The sequence below is a fragment of the Tiliqua scincoides genome, chromosome 2, assembly GCF_035046505.1.
Source record: "Tiliqua scincoides isolate rTilSci1 chromosome 2, rTilSci1.hap2, whole genome shotgun sequence".
Classification (NCBI taxonomy): Eukaryota; Metazoa; Chordata; class Lepidosauria; order Squamata; family Scincidae; genus Tiliqua; species Tiliqua scincoides.
This window is the reverse complement of record NC_089822.1, coordinates 78443339-78462393: the sequence shown is the minus strand read 5'-3', so window position 1 is coordinate 78462393 and position 19055 is coordinate 78443339. Positions and strand designations below refer to the sequence as shown.

At 42.5% G+C, this 19055-nt stretch overlaps 1 protein-coding gene across 1 annotated transcript in view; it reads left to right on the top strand.

The window, feature by feature from the left end:
* Positions 1-17574, top strand: part of FREM1 (FRAS1 related extracellular matrix 1) — a 52654-nt gene extending 35080 nt beyond the window's left edge. The window contains exons 19-25 of the mRNA XM_066612582.1: positions 1382-1578; positions 3195-3420; positions 5869-6013; positions 8013-8154; positions 8972-9167; positions 11156-11420; positions 17547-17574. Coding sequence (XP_066468679.1) covers positions 1382-1578; positions 3195-3420; positions 5869-6013; positions 8013-8154; positions 8972-9167; positions 11156-11420; positions 17547-17574 — 1199 coding nt within the window. The remainder of the gene's footprint in view (positions 1-1381; positions 1579-3194; positions 3421-5868; positions 6014-8012; positions 8155-8971; positions 9168-11155; positions 11421-17546) is intronic.
* Positions 17575-19055: the final 1481 nt, after the last annotated feature.

Here is a 19055-nt window from a genome sequence, read left to right as displayed (position 1 = left end):
TTTATTCCCTTATCTCAGAGCTGCATTGGCCTTATGTCGGTGCTGGAAAGTGGGTCAGGATTGCACCCTTAGTGTCTTTAAACGCAGTGCCTTCTTCTCTGTCACTCCATTTATGTTAATGTTTATCTGAGCCTCATTTTTATCTGAGGCTATAATTGTGAAATATTTGCTATATTTTCTAAGCCACAATACATTGTTGAGGGAAAGAGAGCTGCTGGCTGCCTTCTTAGTCAGGCTGAGAACAATAGCTGAGTGACGGCAAATTTTAGGGACCTTGGATGCTGCTGCTCTAGGGGGCTTTGTACACTCATCTAACATTAAAGCTGGCCCTAGATATTCCTTTCCTTTTGACTGGTTTGCACGACTCCTACCAAATACTGAGATTGGACATAATGAACTTTTGCCTTATGTAAATACAGGTGCAGTCTATTTATCCGTGTTAGTTCCATTACTTGACTTGGTGTGATTAACAAAAAACGAGTTGTGCTAAATTCCATAGAGTTACGCAAATACACTGTAGCCTGACACTTCCGGATGGATGGAAGGAAACTAAGGCAGCTGTTATCAATCCCCTCCCCTCTGCTCCTCCCCATTGCCAGCTGTCCCGCTGAGCTTTTAAGAGTCCAGCCCTATGTGTTTCTACTCAGAAGTAAGCCCCATTCCAGTCAATGGGGCTTACTCCCAGGAAAGTGTAGAGATGAGTGTAGGCTAAATTGCATACATTGCTAACTGGGAAGGCTTGCTTGTGTTAGTGATAGCCTGCACCATGGGGGGGGGGGAGTCAGAAACACACCTTGGGTTTTTTAAAGCAATCCCTTCTGTTGCTACCACACCTGCCCCTGTGTGTGTGAGTGAGAGAGAGAGAGCAAGCAAGAGTGAGAGTGAGAGTGAGCTCCACCTTGCTGCATATGTTCTGGATACAGAGATTTCCCCCCCCCTCCCCTCTTCAGCCTATTTGCTGGTTCAGGGGCTCCAGGAATGTTATTGTTCCTTGCAAGGGGAACCTCTTCCAGGGCTCCAGGGCTATTTCCCTGCCTGGGCAAGGCAGAGCCTTTTTGCAGTGTTTTGGGCTGCCTGGAAATGGATTGAGGTGCCAGCGCAGGGCAAAGGAGGCAAAGGTCTGTGTGACTTTCAGTACCCCCACCCCATTCGCCTTGAGACAAATCCTCAGATAAAAAATCCATGGATAAATAGGCTGCACCTGTATGATCTTCACATGCAGTTAAGGGCATATATTTCCTCTCTTTTGTGGACATTTTAGTCAAAGTAGACAGGTTCATTTTAGTCAAAGTAGACAGGTTCTTAGCAAACTGTTAGCTTATTCCACTAGGGAAAGCAGAATATACATTTCTACTAACTTCCTGTCTCTCAAATGTATTAGCTTCATTTCAGCTGAAACATGTGAAGACCCTGCATGTTAATTATGTTCAGACCAGGCACAAGAGGATAGAACCCACCACAGACCAATTTATGCTTTATGCCACTGATGGGAAACAGCGTTCATCAGAGATATCCTTTTATGTCTTAATCAACCCAACAAATGACGAAGTCCCTGAATTCATAGCAAGGAACATTACGGTAAGGAAGGAACTGCAGATATTAGTCAACATTTCCTCCAAAGGCGCTATAGCTGCTCTCTGCTTCCTTTTTTTACCTCTCAAATTGATCCAACAACTTTCGACTTTTGTGCTTGTGTAGTCAGTCAAGTCAGAGGAAACCTGTACACTACATGTATCTTCAAAAAGGCTTATTTGGGCTTCAGGTTTTGGTACCATCTTCATCCAACCCTCATTCCATTCTTCCATTCCCTACTTCCTTTGTGTTTGCCCTTCTTATCTACTCCCCCTTCAATCCTATTAGCCCCATCCCAACACTTGCACAGCCCTTCGTCTTCTTACTTCTATTCCTTCCCCCCTTCTGGTTCCAGACCATCTGCTGGCTGTCCCATCCATCTCCATCTCCATTTCCTTATCCACATTCAGGTCCTGCCCAGCTAGGACTGTCAGGTTGTCTCCCAATGAACCCATATTACTTCTTAATAGCCATGCTACTGCAGTGGCCTCTCCTGCTCTGTTCTTCCTCCATTTCCATTGCTCATTCAATGCCGGTCTGCTAAGGAGGCAAACTAAAGTGCTGTTTGCTTCAGTAGGTTGGGAAGGGAGAGTGAGTGACGAGAACTTGGGGAAGAGCAGTAGAGAGAAGCTACATCTGTGTCCACCTTTGTGGTTCAGTTGGCATGTTAAAGAAAAAAGGAACCTTTCTGGGTTGTTGGCATCCTTTCCACCAGCTCCTTTATATCTTACTCTACTGTAGCTATGCTTTCCCATCTTTGGCCTGGTCTAGACATGCAGCAGAATGAGGTAATAATTAACTGGCAGTATTCAACAGTGGTAGAATGGACTGTGCTATTTCAGACTGCGGGGTAGGAGGAGCATGTTTGAATGCCCCCTCTCCTAAAGAAAAACTCACTGCAAGTGGAAACCTAGTGCAGTGGGATGTAATTAAACTGAGATGGGAAGAGGTTCTACTGAAAGGAGTATTTACATTTAAAAAATGGTACCCCCCCCCCTTGGAGTTTGAAGTGGTACAATTCACTGTACCACTGCAGGATTCTCCTACCCCTTTTTGCTGCAGTTCACGCTTAAGCCTGTATGATTATTAATTCTATGTCCTACCTCAGCTTATCTCTGGGGTATCTCATATCCCAGAAGGAGCCAGACAAGTAGGCTGGAATGGGAGTGGTTCATGGAAAGGGGGAAGGGGAGACAGGGGAGTAACTAGTCAGGGAGGGTGGGGAACCAGGGGGCATGTTGAGGGCCAGAGGGGTGAATCTGGCAACAGCAACTTTTGCCAGATCCTATTCCTCATTTTGCAATGCAACACACCCCTGGCTATCCTAGGACTTGCACCAGCAAAATGGCTGGCACAGGCCCGAGGAGACCCATAGACAACTGACCAGCTTACCAGGATGTCCTGTTGTGAGGACAAAAGGAGGGGGCAGCTGTGTACATTGCCCTGAGCTCTTTGGAGGAAGGGCGGTATAAAAATGTGAAAAATAATCTTTTGCTCCACTTGTAAAACCTAATGATGACTAATTGGAACAGACTATAATGGTATCCATAGACGTGGGGACCTCATTTCTTGTTCTTCAGAGGAGTTGTGATTTGACTTCCTGCCTTCCTTTGGCTACTTAGGTTCAGGAGGGTCTGATGAAAGAACTTGATGCGTCTATAATTAACGTTGTTGATCTGGATGTACCTCAAGACAACCTGACGTTTACAGTCCTCCAGCAACCCCACCATGGGCTCCTTGTTAAAGGAATGTACGGCAATGATATCATCCGCTACCAACATGCAATTAGCAGTCACCAGAATCATGAACTTCCTGTGCATGAGTTTTCCATGGAGCTTTTAAAAAATGGTAAATGCTGTGCTCTTCTCTGATTGCATGTTATTTATTTGAATGAATATGTGTCGGTGCAGAGGGACAGTAAAAAACAACAACATGCGCTTCTTAATTTTGTTTATTTAGTAAAATTATTTACTGCCAAATCCCATCCAGGGCCAGCCCAAAGCAGGCACAGCATGCACTGGATGCTGTGGGCTGGTTAGAGTCCAGGCAACCTGGGATATGTAAGTAAAGAAAATGTTTAATCACCTCCTTGTAGGCTGCCTGGTCCCCATTCAGACCTACATCAGACCTGTTCAGAACTACATCATGTCTGAGGAGTCTCTGGGGTAGACTTGGGCCAGGAAAGGAGGATAGGATCTGGTGTATATGTGGCTACCACCGAGATCCACTCCCATCCTGCCCCCAAACTGCCCCCAGCTAATCTGACCCCTGTCCCAGTCTGTTCCCACTGCCAAATTACTGGCACTGTCAGAGGTTCTGAGGCTAACTGCTGCTGGTGCAGGACTTACCAGCTACATAGGTAGCTGGCCAAAGAACAGCAGGGCAACTTCAGTGATCGTGAGATCCACCAGTGTAATGTGAGGATAGGATCGGGCCATTATTTGCTTGGTTCAGAGGCTGTTCTGTTCTGCATGTGTGTGTATTTTTAAAAGTCTGGGGATATTAGATGAAGGCTGAAATCCTGTGCACATTTACTTGGCAGAAAATTGGATTAAAATTTAGTAAGATTGATTTCTGAGTAAGTATGCTTAGGGTTGAGCTGTATATCAGGCGGAGTACCAGGAGTACTCAAAATTTGTAGTACTCAAACTCTTGTAGGGAGTGCAACCAATTCAGGTTGATAGTCTAGCACCTGCATTGTGGATTTTTGGACCAAGAAGTCTTCTGTTTTGTCTGGATTTAATTTCATCTTCTTAGCCCCCAACCAGTCCCAACTGCCTCCAGGCAGTGTTCCAGGTTTTCATCAGCCCCCTTAGTATTTGGTGGAAATGAAAGATAGAACTGAATGTCATCAGCATATTGATGGCACCCCACTCCAAATCCCCACATGACCTCTCCCAGCACAGGGGGTGAGATACATTGCTGCAGCACTCCACATGGTAGGAATCCCAAGAATCTGGGAACTGTCAGCCAAGAAGCAGTGGAACCACTGCAAAACAATGCCTCCAAGCACCAACTGCCCCAGAAGAACACCATGGTCAGTTGTGTCAAGAGCTGCTGAGAGGTCCAGGAAGAGCAACAGAGACACACTTCCCAACCAGTCATCCACCAAGGTGACCAAGGCTGACTCCATCCCGAAGCCCATTCTGAAACCGGACTGATAGGGATCCTGAGAATGTTTCATCAAGGTCTCTCTGGAGCTAAGATGTCAGCACCCGCTCAGTCATCTTACTCAGAAAAAGGGAGGTTTGACACCGGCCAGAAATTATCTAATAAGGTCGGATTTAGGGCGGGCTTCTTTAAAGATGGCGAACCACTGCCATCTTGTACAGGCAACATCCCTTCCCTCAAGGACAAATTAAGCACCCTCCCCTCCCCAGGCTGCTTGTATAAAGTGAAGCTGGACAAAGGTTAAGCAGGCAGATGGCCTCACCGTCCAGATAATCCTGATTGCATCCTCAGGTTGTACAAGCCAAAAAGAATCCCTAACAACAGAACCAAGAGATGCCGAGGGGGCGTCTCTTTTTGGCTTGTTAGAGAGATATGTAATAGCATGATTCTAAGCAGATTAAAGTAAGGCCTGCTGAGTTCAACAGAGCTTCTTCCCACAAAGATCCCTTTGCAGGTTTCCTTTGCAGCATGATGGTCATTTCAGCATAGGCTCTTTCCCATGCATTTAACTTAATGTGGGTCCTGACCTGTATCTGCAGAACTTCACCAAACCTCCCATACACAATCAGAAGTGTCTTCTGGTCATGCCTAGAAAGTGACACAGCCTCCCCACACTTCAGAACAGCTTTGGGCGTTACCAGAAGGCACTTCCAATCACATCTGCTAGTCCTCTGAGGCTTCCCCTCCCCCACACAAATCTTAATATCCAGGGGTTTGGTGTCCATGGGGGGGGGGAACAGATTCATCATGGATTTTAAGGACCAACCTGTATTCAGATAAGTAGGGCAATGTGGAAACGAAAATTCTAAATTTTGTTAGGATGGGAAAATAGAGACAGGTGTACTTTTAAAAAAAAAAAATAAAGTAAATTGTTTGGAAAGGAACTTTATTACTTTTGAGTCAGTGGTGTGCTGATGGATTAATGAACAGCTGCTGTGTTCTGCTTGTCCCATGCCAGCAGAAACAAGCTGGCTGTGACTGGCAGTCATATGGGGGTGGGGAGCTGGATGGAAATGGGGGGAGCACGGAAATGATGTGAAATAGATTTTGAGGAAAACAGATTTATTTCTCTCTTTTTCTGTTTCTTTCTTCTCTCCTTTCACCACCCCTTCTCCCACCTCCCAGGAATGAGGCTGATGTATATGCACGATAATTCTGACAGCCTCACTGATGGTTTTTCAATCCAGCTATCAGATGGGAAACATAAAGTGTCCAAAACCATTTCAGTAGAGGTCATTCCAGTTAATGATGAGAAACCAGTGCTGAGCAAGTAAGCCACATGTTCCTTTTCCAGATTGGTGGATGTGTTCTGACAAAATGATTCAGCAGTGATCAAAATAGCAAATTAGTGATTAATAGAGCTCATCTCCTGTAAATAACCACAGACTAATGCCAACAGTATTTCATGGAACCATTTCACAGACACAACCTTCAGTGAAGGGCATTCTCTTACAATCAATGGGGATAAGTAGTCAAATCTGAAACAGATAAATATGAGCATATCTACTGATTATGTATGTGCATATTGAAATTATATACATGTGTGCAAATATAATATACAAAAGCAACAAGTCTTTCTGGACCTGATAATTTAAAAGGAATCATGTTCATTGTACACCCTCTGCTGGTTGATCCACATGTTGAACCAGACCCTCGCTCAGATGCATTGTACTCTCTGCTCACCATCAGATATGCAGGCTATTGTAAAATTGTAAGCCGCCTTGGGCATCTGTTCTGGCAGAGGAAAGCTAGGGTATAAATATTTTAAATAAATAAATAATAAATATTGGTTGTTCCATCTAGAACACGCACTTAAACTTTGTCACAATTAAGGTGTCACAAGCTATAATAAATGACAGCAATTCCTAAACAATTCAGATTCCCAACATTCTGTATTTTGCAATAAATGGCTTCTTTGTAGAGGAGACGATCAAAGTTGCCCCTAATGAAAACCCCTAATGGGAAATAAAAGGGAAGAGGTAGCACAGAGATAAAACTGGATGTGCAAGCCATCTTACCTTATTAATTGACTTTTGGAGTGAACCAGTCAAACGCTTGAAAAATCTCAAGGAACGTTTTAAGCCTTTCATATGAACACTCAAAAACCCCAATTTCCTGCTAGTCTGCCTCAGGGCCTATGACAGGAATTTTAGCAGAGGGTACAAAGTTTCTTTTGGACCCCTTCCAAAGAGGAAGGGGGGCAATGGGGGCAGGCAGAACGGAGGAGGACAAAATAGGGCGGGGGAGGGTGCTGACAGCCACAATAGTCTTTGGAACTCAGGTCTACTAGGCTTCTTGATGCAGAGTCCAGGTCTACCTGACCATGCAGCATCAGCAGCTAGATAAAATAATATGGAAAACCAAACACACTGCTAAGTCTCTCTAAAATTTTTGAAATATAGAAAATGGATCGCAGAATATTAGCATTATCATATTTTGGCTCACACTAGAATAGATCAAAATGAACTTCTGCAGCAGCTGTAGCCCTACAGCTGGGTCCCTGAGCTTCTATACACTCCTTCATGGTTATGGGATCAACAAGCCAAAGAGCTACTGTAGCAGGCCATTTTCCTCCCACATTTGACACTGTGTTAAGGAGGGTCATGGATGCTTTCCTGGGCCTGGTGTGTATGGCTTGCAGCAGCAGTTAACACTACATGCACATGGTTGTGCCCCAGCATTATGCGCTGGCAGTGAGTTCAGGTAAGACAGAAAAATGTCAGGTCCCAGGAACTTTCTGGGCCCCCTTAGTGAGTTTCACTCACTAACAGTACTGTCCTATGAAGCTCTATCCTGTGCATGGATAACCACAATCTAAATGTGGTAGGTCCACACCTGGAGTGCTGTGTCCAGTTCTGGTCACCTAAGATCACCTAATTATTTCATGACAGAGTGAGATTCAACCAGGGAAGTCTGATTTGCAACTCAGCCTCTTTGCCACTATGTTACACCATCTCTCTGCTTTACAAATGTGCTATATAAGTACAAGGCATGAAAAATTAGAAAGAAAGCTGTTTCTCTGTTCTTGCACAACTCCTCATACAGTCATATAAATTAATTTATAAGTTTTTAATTCTCATTGTTTTGGTCCCCACTATTCACCTTTATTACCATATTGTAGTCGTGTGAGCATGCATTTAAAACCTCTGGGTTAGGGATGATGAGAAGGGAATTTTTTTTTTCCTATTCTATGTAATTCTTGTCAGCATCCTAGTAATTATTTGCTTTTAAAACAAATACACAAGGAGCTTTTTGTTTGTTTGTTGCAGGAAGGGTAAGATAGAGGTGAATATGGGGGAAGCCCAAATAATTTCTAGCGCTGTTCTGTCGGCTGAAGATAAAGACACCCCAAGGGAACACATTTACTATTTATTTGACAGAATCCCTGAAAATGGACACCTTCAGCTCAAGGTCAGTCTTTGTATTACAACCACAACCAAAAATTGAAAAAAAAGAACTCCTTGTCTTCTTGGGTTACAATGGAAGGGAGTTTAATCCCCCTGTTTCCTCAGTGTCTTTCATGGGTTGATACATTCAGCAGTGGTTAAGCTAATTTCCACCCTGGTCTTCAGAACTATCCACTGGTGGATAGGCCATTCACATCCAAGGAACTTCTGCCAACAGAGTTTCTTCAGGGGAAGTTGTTCATGGCAAGCTTATTTGACTCTTGGAGGTACACACCACTTTTCAGCTGTTCATGCTGACATGAACCATTCCTGACATTCTTGATGAAATCTATTTGCCTTCAGGCTAAAGTGTCTTAAGGGCTACTGCCTGTCAGGTCCCTGCATTTAACAGCAATATACACACAATACACACAATGGGGCAGGCTACCTGCAACAGGGGTGATATAGGGGCAGTAAAAAATCTAGATACTTGCGTGGCTTTAATTTATTTACTTTTTAGCAATTTGTTCGTTGTGATTGGCAACTTAATACTAAAACAAAAGAAAGGATGAAATGGCACAAGAACAGATTTGACTAGACTTAGGCCATTAATGGTCTCTTCAGGTCTGAAAGTGCAACCTTCTGGGCCTGATTTCTTCTGCCTTTTCCTCAGGGCACCCAGGTCTTAAGCAGGCCTGAGGAAGTACGTGGTGGGGGGAGGGATCACCCCAACAGCCTGGTGGTGGTGATGGTATGAACTCCTGGGCCTGAGCTGCTCCTCTTCTTAAGATGTCACCTGAGCCTTTTTAAAAAATTAGTTTAATGACAGCATTTCTTTCTAGGTAGATCGTGACTGGGTGATCCTCCAAAATGGAATGAAGTGCAGCCAAGAGGACATAGATTTGAACCTTGTGAGATATGTGCACACTGGAACTGTTGGCTCAAAGGAACAAGACAATTTTATGTTTCATCTGTGGGATGGAGACAACAGAACCCCAGCAGTGGTTTTCCCTATTACCATTAAGGGCATGGAAAAGGGTAATTCTCTTTCTGATCTTCACATAGTCTACATTTCTTCTATCACTTATTCTGTAACTTATTTCTGCATTTATCAGAAATGTATTTCTTATCAGCTGCATTTTTCCATTCGATTGTATACAATTTTGACTGTGAAAATATTAGTGTGAGCTGGGCTATTAGTGTGAACCAGTAGCTATTTCTTTGATAGCAGCTACTGGAAAAAAGTGCAACTATGGTCACAGAGATGGCACCACATGCACAGCGCAGTGCACTACTAATCTCTCTCCAGGTGATTGTGTATATGAATGCTTGGAGAAATTTATCTGTGTGAACCAGTGCTACATGGGAGCTCACATGTTTGCAGGGATTTAATCCTGTAGGACACACTGCAGGGAATTGGGGCAAATTCTCCTTTAATTACTATTTGAAGGCTTATGGCTCAACCCTATTAGGGTCTTACATCACTGGAACAAGCGTTCCAGCAGCGAAAGGCCCTTTATGGCTGTCACAAAATCTGACCACCATTTAGTGCAGCCTGGCTACTGCTGCAAGCAGCAAGCTGCTGAATCCACACATCAGTGACAGAGGATGCCCGCCAGCACAGAGGATGCCTACCCAAAGGGCATGGGAGGAAGGCGGGAAAAGAGAGGAATGGAATGAAGATGGAGCAGGAAGGAGGGTGAATTGAGACAGGGAAGGGAGTGGTATTAGGGTCAGTGGTGCTGCTGATATCCTATCCCCCTTCCCTGCCTTGATCCCTTGACCTGGGTCCACGTAGTCTTGCGCCGGTGAAATAGCTGATGCAGATCCAGGTAGACTCAGTTGGCCAATACAGGCCTACTCCAGGCAGGGTGACCAGATGTCATAACCACAAAAGAGGACTTCCAAATGTTGGACATTCAAGAGAAATATAAGACGTGACAAAATAAAAGCTAAAAACACTTGTTAGGTTGATTTCATGTGGTTAAGTTAAACACTATTACTTATTAAATTTAAAACTATAAAACATATAATTTATTACATATATTAATTTCAAGAAGCCTCTGAGCTGCTTGCTCACAGGGAAAAGGAGGACATTTAAGTTCTTTTCCAGGACATGAGGCTAAAAAAGAGGACATGTCCTGGAAAAAGAGGACATATGGTCACCCTAACCATAGGGCATGGTTGTCCCTTTACTCAGGGGAGGCCTCCAGGGCCTGAAAGTCCCCTGCAGGATATAGAGTGTGTCCTGTCGGCATGGCTGCATTGTGAGTTGCATAGGATTAGATGGTTAATTGTATAGCACTAGTGACTATCAAGATGCAGGTTGTGCCTCATTATCTATGGGAGTTCCATTCCGGAATCCCCAGTGGATAAAAAAAATCAGTGGATACCAAGTCAGTGGAAAAATAGCTTTAAAGACCCACTTCCAGGTTTCTTGCTTCTCTATTGCCGCCCCAGAATGCATTGGTATAGATGCTATACCACATTCATCCATCAGATGGGGTGAATAATGGAATCTAGTGGAATGAAACTATAATTATTTAACAGCACAAAGGTAGGAAATTGAATTTTGGTGCTTTTTTCCTGGTTACAAGGCATTTAAATCTGGACGTTGGTATCAGTGGTAAGTCACATCAGTGGATATCAAATCAGTGGATACCAAGGCTCCACCTGTCTGTGAAAAAATCCCAGTTTATTCCCACTTACCCTCCCCCATGTTCTTCTCAGTTGTGTGGCATATGACACACCAGTGTGCCTCAAAAGTAAAGCTGTGTGTTTTTTCGCATAGAAAGAGAGGGATTGAGTTGCTTTTGATATCCTCCTTTCCTGTTTCCATGGGGAAGATGACAGATAATGAGATGCATATCTGTTAAATTTAACAATCTTTCAAAAAATGATGGAACCCCTGCTTAAAACTCTGTATTAAGACCATGGAATGTAACCATTTAGCTGCAGTGGATGGAATGCTGTAGTTGGAACATATAATATTGATAGTTATTTTTCATGTTTCCCGTATCCTATAGGAAACATTGCAGTTTTTCTGAAGCCCCTGACAGTATTGAAGGGTGACAGAGGCTATTTGATGACTGACGTCCTCCTTGCAATTGATGGAACTGAGAAACCAGAGGAGCTCCTCTATGTCATAACCTCTCCACCTCAATATGGACAGATTGAGTATGTCAGCTATCCTGGAATTCCCATTTCAAGTTTCAGCCAAATGGATATAGCAGGCCAAGCAGTCTGTTATGTCCACAGCAGCAAGGCACCTGCTTCCAAAGATACATTCAGGTAAAGTCTGAATAGTCTATTACACAGGCCTACTCCCCAAATTTTTTTTTTTAATTTGCCAAGGATGTTTGAATGAATTTTGGGGATGCTGAATCCAAAAATGGCATTGGTTTTGCTCAATTAGCTCTAGTTCGGGGGTAAGGCATAGCCACCTTATATGCTGATTCAAGCAGCTTCCTTGTGAGGAAGCGGACACCATGGTTTCCTAGAGCCAATCGGGCAAAACTGATGATGTTTTTGGATTCAGCATCCCATGTATACCCAAGAATAGGTCTAACTTTTAAGACAGCAAAATGTGTGTAGGCCTATGTTATTTATCATATTAAATCATCATAAAATTAGTTGAAGAGTAACTAAGTGTGAATAGTCAATGTTTACATGGTAAAGCATGGTACAGTCCTCCCCTCTTGGACATGACACATTAGCACCTTGTTTGATGCCAGTTAAAAACAGTATAAGCAATTGAACTGAGCCCTATTCAGGTGCTTGCTGTCCTATGGAGAACAAATGTGTGAGGTCTTCTCTGCCCCTACCCCCATGATGAAGAGACAAGTGCTGAATACAGGCAGAGTTCTCCCTGTAACTGCAACCCTGGAAAGTTCCAGGGTTACAAACATGGGGAGAAGCTTACCCCTATTTTGTGTTTGTACCTGCATACAAACACACAAAAAGTGGGATGTGGAGCTAAGTAGGGTCGGCAGGGATGTGGCCCTGCACATGCCTGATCTTGGAAGCTAAGCAGGGTCAGGCCTGGTTAGTACTTGGATGGGAGACCACCTGGGAATACTGGGTGCTGTAGGCTTATACCATAGTCTTTCGAGACTGAAGGTTGCCAACCAGCAGCAGGGATGTGGCTTATGTGGTATGCTGAAGCCCTCACACATTTTTGCTACGTGTTGCCATGGTCACTTTCATATATAGGAAATAATTGTCATTTGGGAATTAGTGTTGGGTGTGTGAGCATGTAGTTTTTTTCTTTTTTAAAATTTTTTTTATTAATTTCCAAAACAAGTATAAACAAACACACATAACACATAACACAAAAAAGAAAAAAAAATAACACACCACTACATACACAAAAAAGGTGCAGGAAATCATATATCATTATTATAGTATATCACTAAAATTAATAATCAATACATATCTCCTAATCAATTTCCTCTTCTAAATTTACCTCTTAATATCATTTTTCATTTGTCTATCATATCATACAAAATATAATGTATATATATATAATACAATCATCTAAATGCCCTGTCATATATTTCTAAAACTTCATTTTCAACCAAGCATAAAATGGTTTCCATTACTCCATTTGTGTTGGTTTTTGTTGTTGGTCCAAAATTTCTGACAGTCTGCCCATTTCTGCCACATTCATTATTTTCTCTGTTAGTTCATCTTTCATTGGTATTCTAAAGTCCTTCCAATATCTAGCATATAAAATCCTTGCCACAGTTAAAATCATAACAACTAGGTACACATTGTTTTCTTTATCTATAACATCTAAAGTAATACTGAGCAAAAATAATTCAGGTTTCAGCGGAATAGTAAATCCAACACACTCTTGTATTAGATTTTTTACCATCCTCCAATAAATTTGTGTTTTTTACATGTCCACCACATATGATAAAACGTTCCTTCTGTACATTTACATTTCCAACAACTATTTGATATATTCTGTTTCATTTTTACCAATCCTGTTGGTGTCATGTACCATCTATAAAACATTTTATATACATTTTCTTTGAGATTTGTTACTCTAGTAAGTTTGATATTATGCTTCCAGATCTGTTCCCATTGATCTATTGTGATATTATGGCCTATGTTTTGCGCCCATTTTATCATACATTGTTTTACTGTTTCTTCTTGCATCTCACCGTCACAGTGTGTCTTCTCCTTCTGGTATATTTTTTATCCTCACCACTCGAGCTGCACTCTCCATCTGAATTTCCATTAATGTTGTCTCTGCATCATGCTGATTTTCTTCTATCTCCAATATTTTGACTTGATCTTTTCATATCTTTTTTTCCAATCTCTCAATCTTTTGTTTATTTTCTTCTGATGTAATTTTCACCTCCACCAATTGTCCACTAAGTTCATCTAATAGTTTAGTTAAAGCATCCACACTAACTTGAGTTTGTACAGATTGGTTTGTTAGTTGCTGTACCACTGCCAACAGTTTTTCTATGTTGTCTTGCATAGTCTGTTTCCAGTCTTTCCCTTTCAGTTCCTCTTGTACTAATTTTCCAATTCCCGTCTCAGACGCTGGCGAGCCTCGAACTTTCACTGTTCTGTCCACCATCTTCATTCTTCCTTCCTGTAAAGCTCAAATATCTGTTATCAAACAAATCACTTTCACTTTCTCTTTCAATTATCCATACATCTCATCGCATCACATCAACAATCAATCCTCTAGTCCAGTGTTATTCAAACTAGGTGGCATGGCTCTTTAGGGAGGTGCCAGGAACTGAAAGGGGAGGCGCGGGATGTCCTCTCGCAGCAATACAGTCACACCCCTGGGCAGAATACGAGCCCGTCTTCTGCCTGTCATCTGCACTTTTTTTAAAGCAGAAGAAACGAGAGTTGCTCAGCTGCGAGAGTGGCTGCTGCCACCCCACCCTCTTCTCCCTCCACTCCGAGGCTGCCACCTTCTGTGTTCGCTGCATGTTGTTTCCAAAGCTCTTCAACCCCCATCTGGCAAGTACCGAGCATGCTCAGCTTGCAGTCCTTAACCCTCGCTGATCCTTGTCTGGTTGGTTCCTCGTTCCCAGCCTGGGATCGCTTCTCATCAAAGTGAAATCTCTCTTTTCAACCCCCTCCCTCTTCCACTCTCCCCTTTCGATATCCAAACCTTCCCGCTTTCCTCCCCCTCCCCAAATAAAATGCTTCCTATTTTACCAGTCACCAGGGGTCTTAAAGTTGTTTCCATGTAGTTGGCGGGCGGGAAGAGAAGCACACACTTTACTTGGCCAGGAGCAGAAAAAGGGTATTGTTTTTAAAGTGATTTATTAATCTTGTTGTTTGACTGAAGAGGAAAGGCTGTATTTTTAAAGTGATGAATCTTGCTACTTGAAGGGAATACTTATCAGCCATTGATGAAGTGATTGCCAGCCCAATCCTATCCACACTTTCCTGGGAGTAAGCCCCATTGACTCTAATGGGACTTACTTCTGAGTAGATATGTATAGGCTTGAGTTGTGCATCTCTGAGTATAGGAGACAAATCAGCCTCCTAACCAAACCCTTATCAGCTCTGATATATTTTCATGGTCTATTTTTGTTTTCTCCACCAGCTGCTGGAAAAATTTAATTTCATTAAATTAATAAAGGGTTCGATCCTATCCAAGGAGAATGGGAGAAATGACTAGTTGGATTGGGGTCCACAGGGGGGTGCGTGTGTAATGTTGGTCAGACTGGTTGTTCACAAAGTTCATTTGATAAAACAATTCTATTGGTATGCTTACAAAGTTTAAAAAAACAAGTCTTCCTGGACCAGACAAAATCTACCTACTCCAGCATCCTGTCTCCAACAGTGATCAGTGGCTGATCATTTATAAAGCATGTATATTGCTGTGTATTAATAATATATTTTTAAGATCTGCATTAATTAATGATATGAGTAATATAATTAATATTAATATAGTTAATATATATTTAATATTTAATATTATATTATAGTAAATATAATATTATAATATTATATTTAATATGGTCAATATAGTTAATATTTCTGGCCACTTCCTGTTTAATGATGTCACTTCCAGCCCTCAGGAACATGATGGGGAGTCATGGCCAACAGCCATGGGGGTCAAGGGAGCCACTGGCTGGAAAAGTTTGAGTACCACTGCTCTAGTCACTTATCAACAATTACAAAAGAAAATTATAAAATCAAATAAAACCTTCTGCTCGCGATGTTCTTTAAGACCACTAGATGTCCTCAGCGTATTATCTTCCTTGCTTCAATTATAAACACAAATCCAATTCCTGCAATATCTTTTTTAATCCACTAGATGTCACTGGTGCACTGTTCTTGTTTGGTTTACATTTCTCTTATCTTGTTTATAGTTGTAGCCTTGGCAATGCCATTCCTCCCTCCGCAGGAATGTCAGCTTTTTCAGCCAGCTCTTTCAGGCAATCCAGCCGCTCTTTCAAGCAATCCCAAACAACAGCATCAAACCAAGGCAATAAACGCTCCAATACACAAACTTTCCAAGGACAGTCAATTTGTAATCCACCGAAATTTGAAACTGTAAAGTTGTCGTTATAGTTTCATATGTCCATAACAAGCTTGGCAAATCTCTTCTACGATTTCTTCTCACACCAATAAACAGCTGGGGGGAACCTCCTCCCCTCCTCCTCTTCTCACGGCAAAAAAAACAAATTGGACAATCAATTACTCAGTCCATGCCAGGCACACACAAACAGAATAACACTTACTTAAGTCTTTCAATGTCTTTCCCTGCTGGGGCCTTCAGCTTGATTCAGCATGAATTCTTCACCATTGCTGCCTAGACAGTGGAATCACCTGGGAAAGCCCCCCTGGTCAGGCTTTATCTCCTCAGGAATCGTACCATCACATGGAGGACTTTGTTTCTCATGACAAACAATCCTCGGATCTCCTCGGATCCGCAGTTTTGGGAAAAAAAAGAATGCCTTTCAAGAGCTCGAGAAAGACACATCTGTTTGGCTGCTGGCTGGCCCTCCCCCCTCTGTTTTTTTCTAATAAGAATTAACTCTTGTGAAAAAATTACCCAAGCTTGCAAACTACCTATGTAAACATCTTGATCCAGGCAACTCTTTTCATATAGTTTTCTGCAAACACTAGAATGATTAGTCTCTATTGTTCTTAAAGTTTGTTTTTCATTTAATATGTCCTAAGGAGATACTTTTCAAATCCATTAACCTAGCTGGTTAAAAAGTATGATTACTAATTAATAAAACAAAACCAGCATCTAAGGACAATTTTCTTTCTGTTCCCTCATCTGTGGTTTCTTGCTTTTCAATTACGTAAACCTGGAACAAACCAGATTCAGAATACCTGCTATGGCCTTTTTTCCGGCTTTACTAAGAGAGTATGTAGGTGTGTGCATGTATCTATGTATCCATGCATACATGCTATGCACACGCATCTGTAATTAAAGTAATGCAACCTGGTGTGTAGACATGCCCAATCTGTTCTGCCCTGGCCAGACACACTTTGACAGGCCATTTTTGTGAAATGAAGATATACGTGTCTGTTCTAATCATTGTAAATGATGTTCCTAACTCCTAGAGTTTGGCAAAGAATTTGGTTATATATTGAGATATAAATACTGTGGCAGATTATTAAAAAATAAAACACCAAGGGCTGGTGACATTTAATTAAAAGAGGAGTTTAAATGATCAGATTTTTACCGTCCGTTAAGGCACTTTATTCCATCATAAACCACACGGCATTGTTTGATGCTGCTGGCCTGGAAGAGAGATTTGGCAGTGCTTGTTTTGGACAGATGACTTCAAGTGATTAGCAATCTGACATCAGACGTTGGCAGCAGGATGCTAAAAGAACGTGCTAATGTCCTCCATTTTGACACGCTGGATCAGTTTTGTGATGAGCTGGCACTCTCTCTGATTCCATTTTTATATTTTTAAATGCCATGACAGATGGTAAGTCCTGCAGCCAGCTCCATCGCCATGGAACGGCAGAAAGCTTGAAAACCTTGGTAATGGTGAAATCAAATCATGTGACTTGCCCTCCTAACGAAGCTTGAGAGTTTCCCCCCTAAATTTCATCAGAGTGATGGGAATGTTGGCTGCTTTCCTTTCCTGGGGGAAACATGGAGCAGGACTAAATGTGAAATAAACAGCATGTTGGAGGATAGGAGTATGGTGTTTCCTTAAAACAAAATCTTCATTGTCTGGGGCAACCTAGCCATGCACGCAATTTGCATGGTAATGATTAGCCTTCCTTTGAAACAAGTTACTGCACAAGCATCTATCCTTGTGTGCTAAATGGCTAGATTTTTGCACTTTCTCTAGATCTAGCTAAATGTCTAGCTCTTTGCAAGTTTTGGATTGTTACGGCTGTGGGCCTTTCCAAAACAGGAGTCTGTGTTGTTAATATGAATATTTTTGTACTCTTAACCAGAGTTGGCCGCGGAGTTACTAAGCAGTAAAAGAAACTGTCTGACATAGCAGAATGTCACATTCTCCAAGCTCCAGGAAGAGTCCTCATCACTGACAAAATGAACCAATTGTACCCTTTTCCAAATTTTCCCAGTGGTGCCACATTTTGCTTTGAATGAATGGAATAAATCAGTTGCCAGTCCACCCTATCCTTGTGCAAAGGGGGTTGCAGAAAGGAAAACACTTCAGGAATAAATACAATTCTCCCTCTTCTGCAGAAGTGGACAAGATTAATTTTTGTTCAGAGCACCAAAGTAATTTCATCCATCACTGCCATTGACAAGCATCTTCTTCTTCATCTCTCAAAAGCCCTATAATATCTTCTATATATCCATGAAATTTTCTATTACTCCAGCCAAAGATCTACTATTACTAAAGCAATGACAGAACATCCATTTTACCATTGGCACAGGCACTAGGTCAGTGCAGACAGCTGCTGCAACATTCCCAGATGGAACTAGTGCCCTTCAGTAAATATATTTCTTACTCCTATAAAGTATCTGGCCTGCCTGTTCTTGTCCCCATCTGTCTGATGGCATCATGCCTATGCAGAAGTTGGTCAACTCTTAATCATCAGCTGAAGTGAAAAGTTTTTAGTATAGTAGCCTTGATGTCACCAGTTTCTCTAGCCAGAAGGTCACAGACTCTGCTGCTGAAGGTCATTAAACTTATACAGCACACAACTGCAACCATGTCAAAGCATTTCCAGCCTCAAGGGTGTTGGCCCTGACATTTAGCTTAGGGCAGGACTTCTCAAACTGGGGTGTGGCGACGCCCTAGCCCAAGGGCTCTGGACTCTGCCCCCTTCAAGGGCAGGGGGGAGGCAGCAACGCAATCCCCAGGATCGTGTCGCTAATGGGGGTGCAGGGACTGGCATTTACTTACCGGTCTCTGGTGCAGCCTCCTGGGGTTGTGTGGAGCTCTGTGCAACGGTCTACAGGGCTCCCCAGCCTTCTAAAAGTAAAAGCATAGTGATCGCACTCCACTTCCAGTTTTGCGGAGGTAGAGCGCAATCGCTGTGCTTTCACTTTTAGAAGGCTGGGGAGCCCTGCAGATGGTCACGCAGGGAGGCTGTTGCTGGACAGGTGAGTACATGCCAGTCCCTGCGGCCTCCTTAGTGACACAATCCTAGGGAATGTGTTGCTGCCTCCCCCCACCCCCGCAAGAACTTACTGCTGCTCAGCAAAGTCAATTATTCAAGCATTGGTCATTGTACCAATCTGATCAAAATAGGGTCATAGGTCAATACAGCCCAAGTTCCATCCCAGTTTAAAGATAGAAGGGTTGAAAAGGTCTTTGCTTCTGACCTCAGAGGGCTACTACTAGCAATCAAAATAGACAGCGTTGGACTAGATAGAACAATGATCTGACCAGGTATATTTCTCCTTATCTTTCTAAGTGAAATTACGGTTCATTAATGATCGCACCCTGACTGGGTAACACTGTAGTAAATGAACACCATACTTCTAGT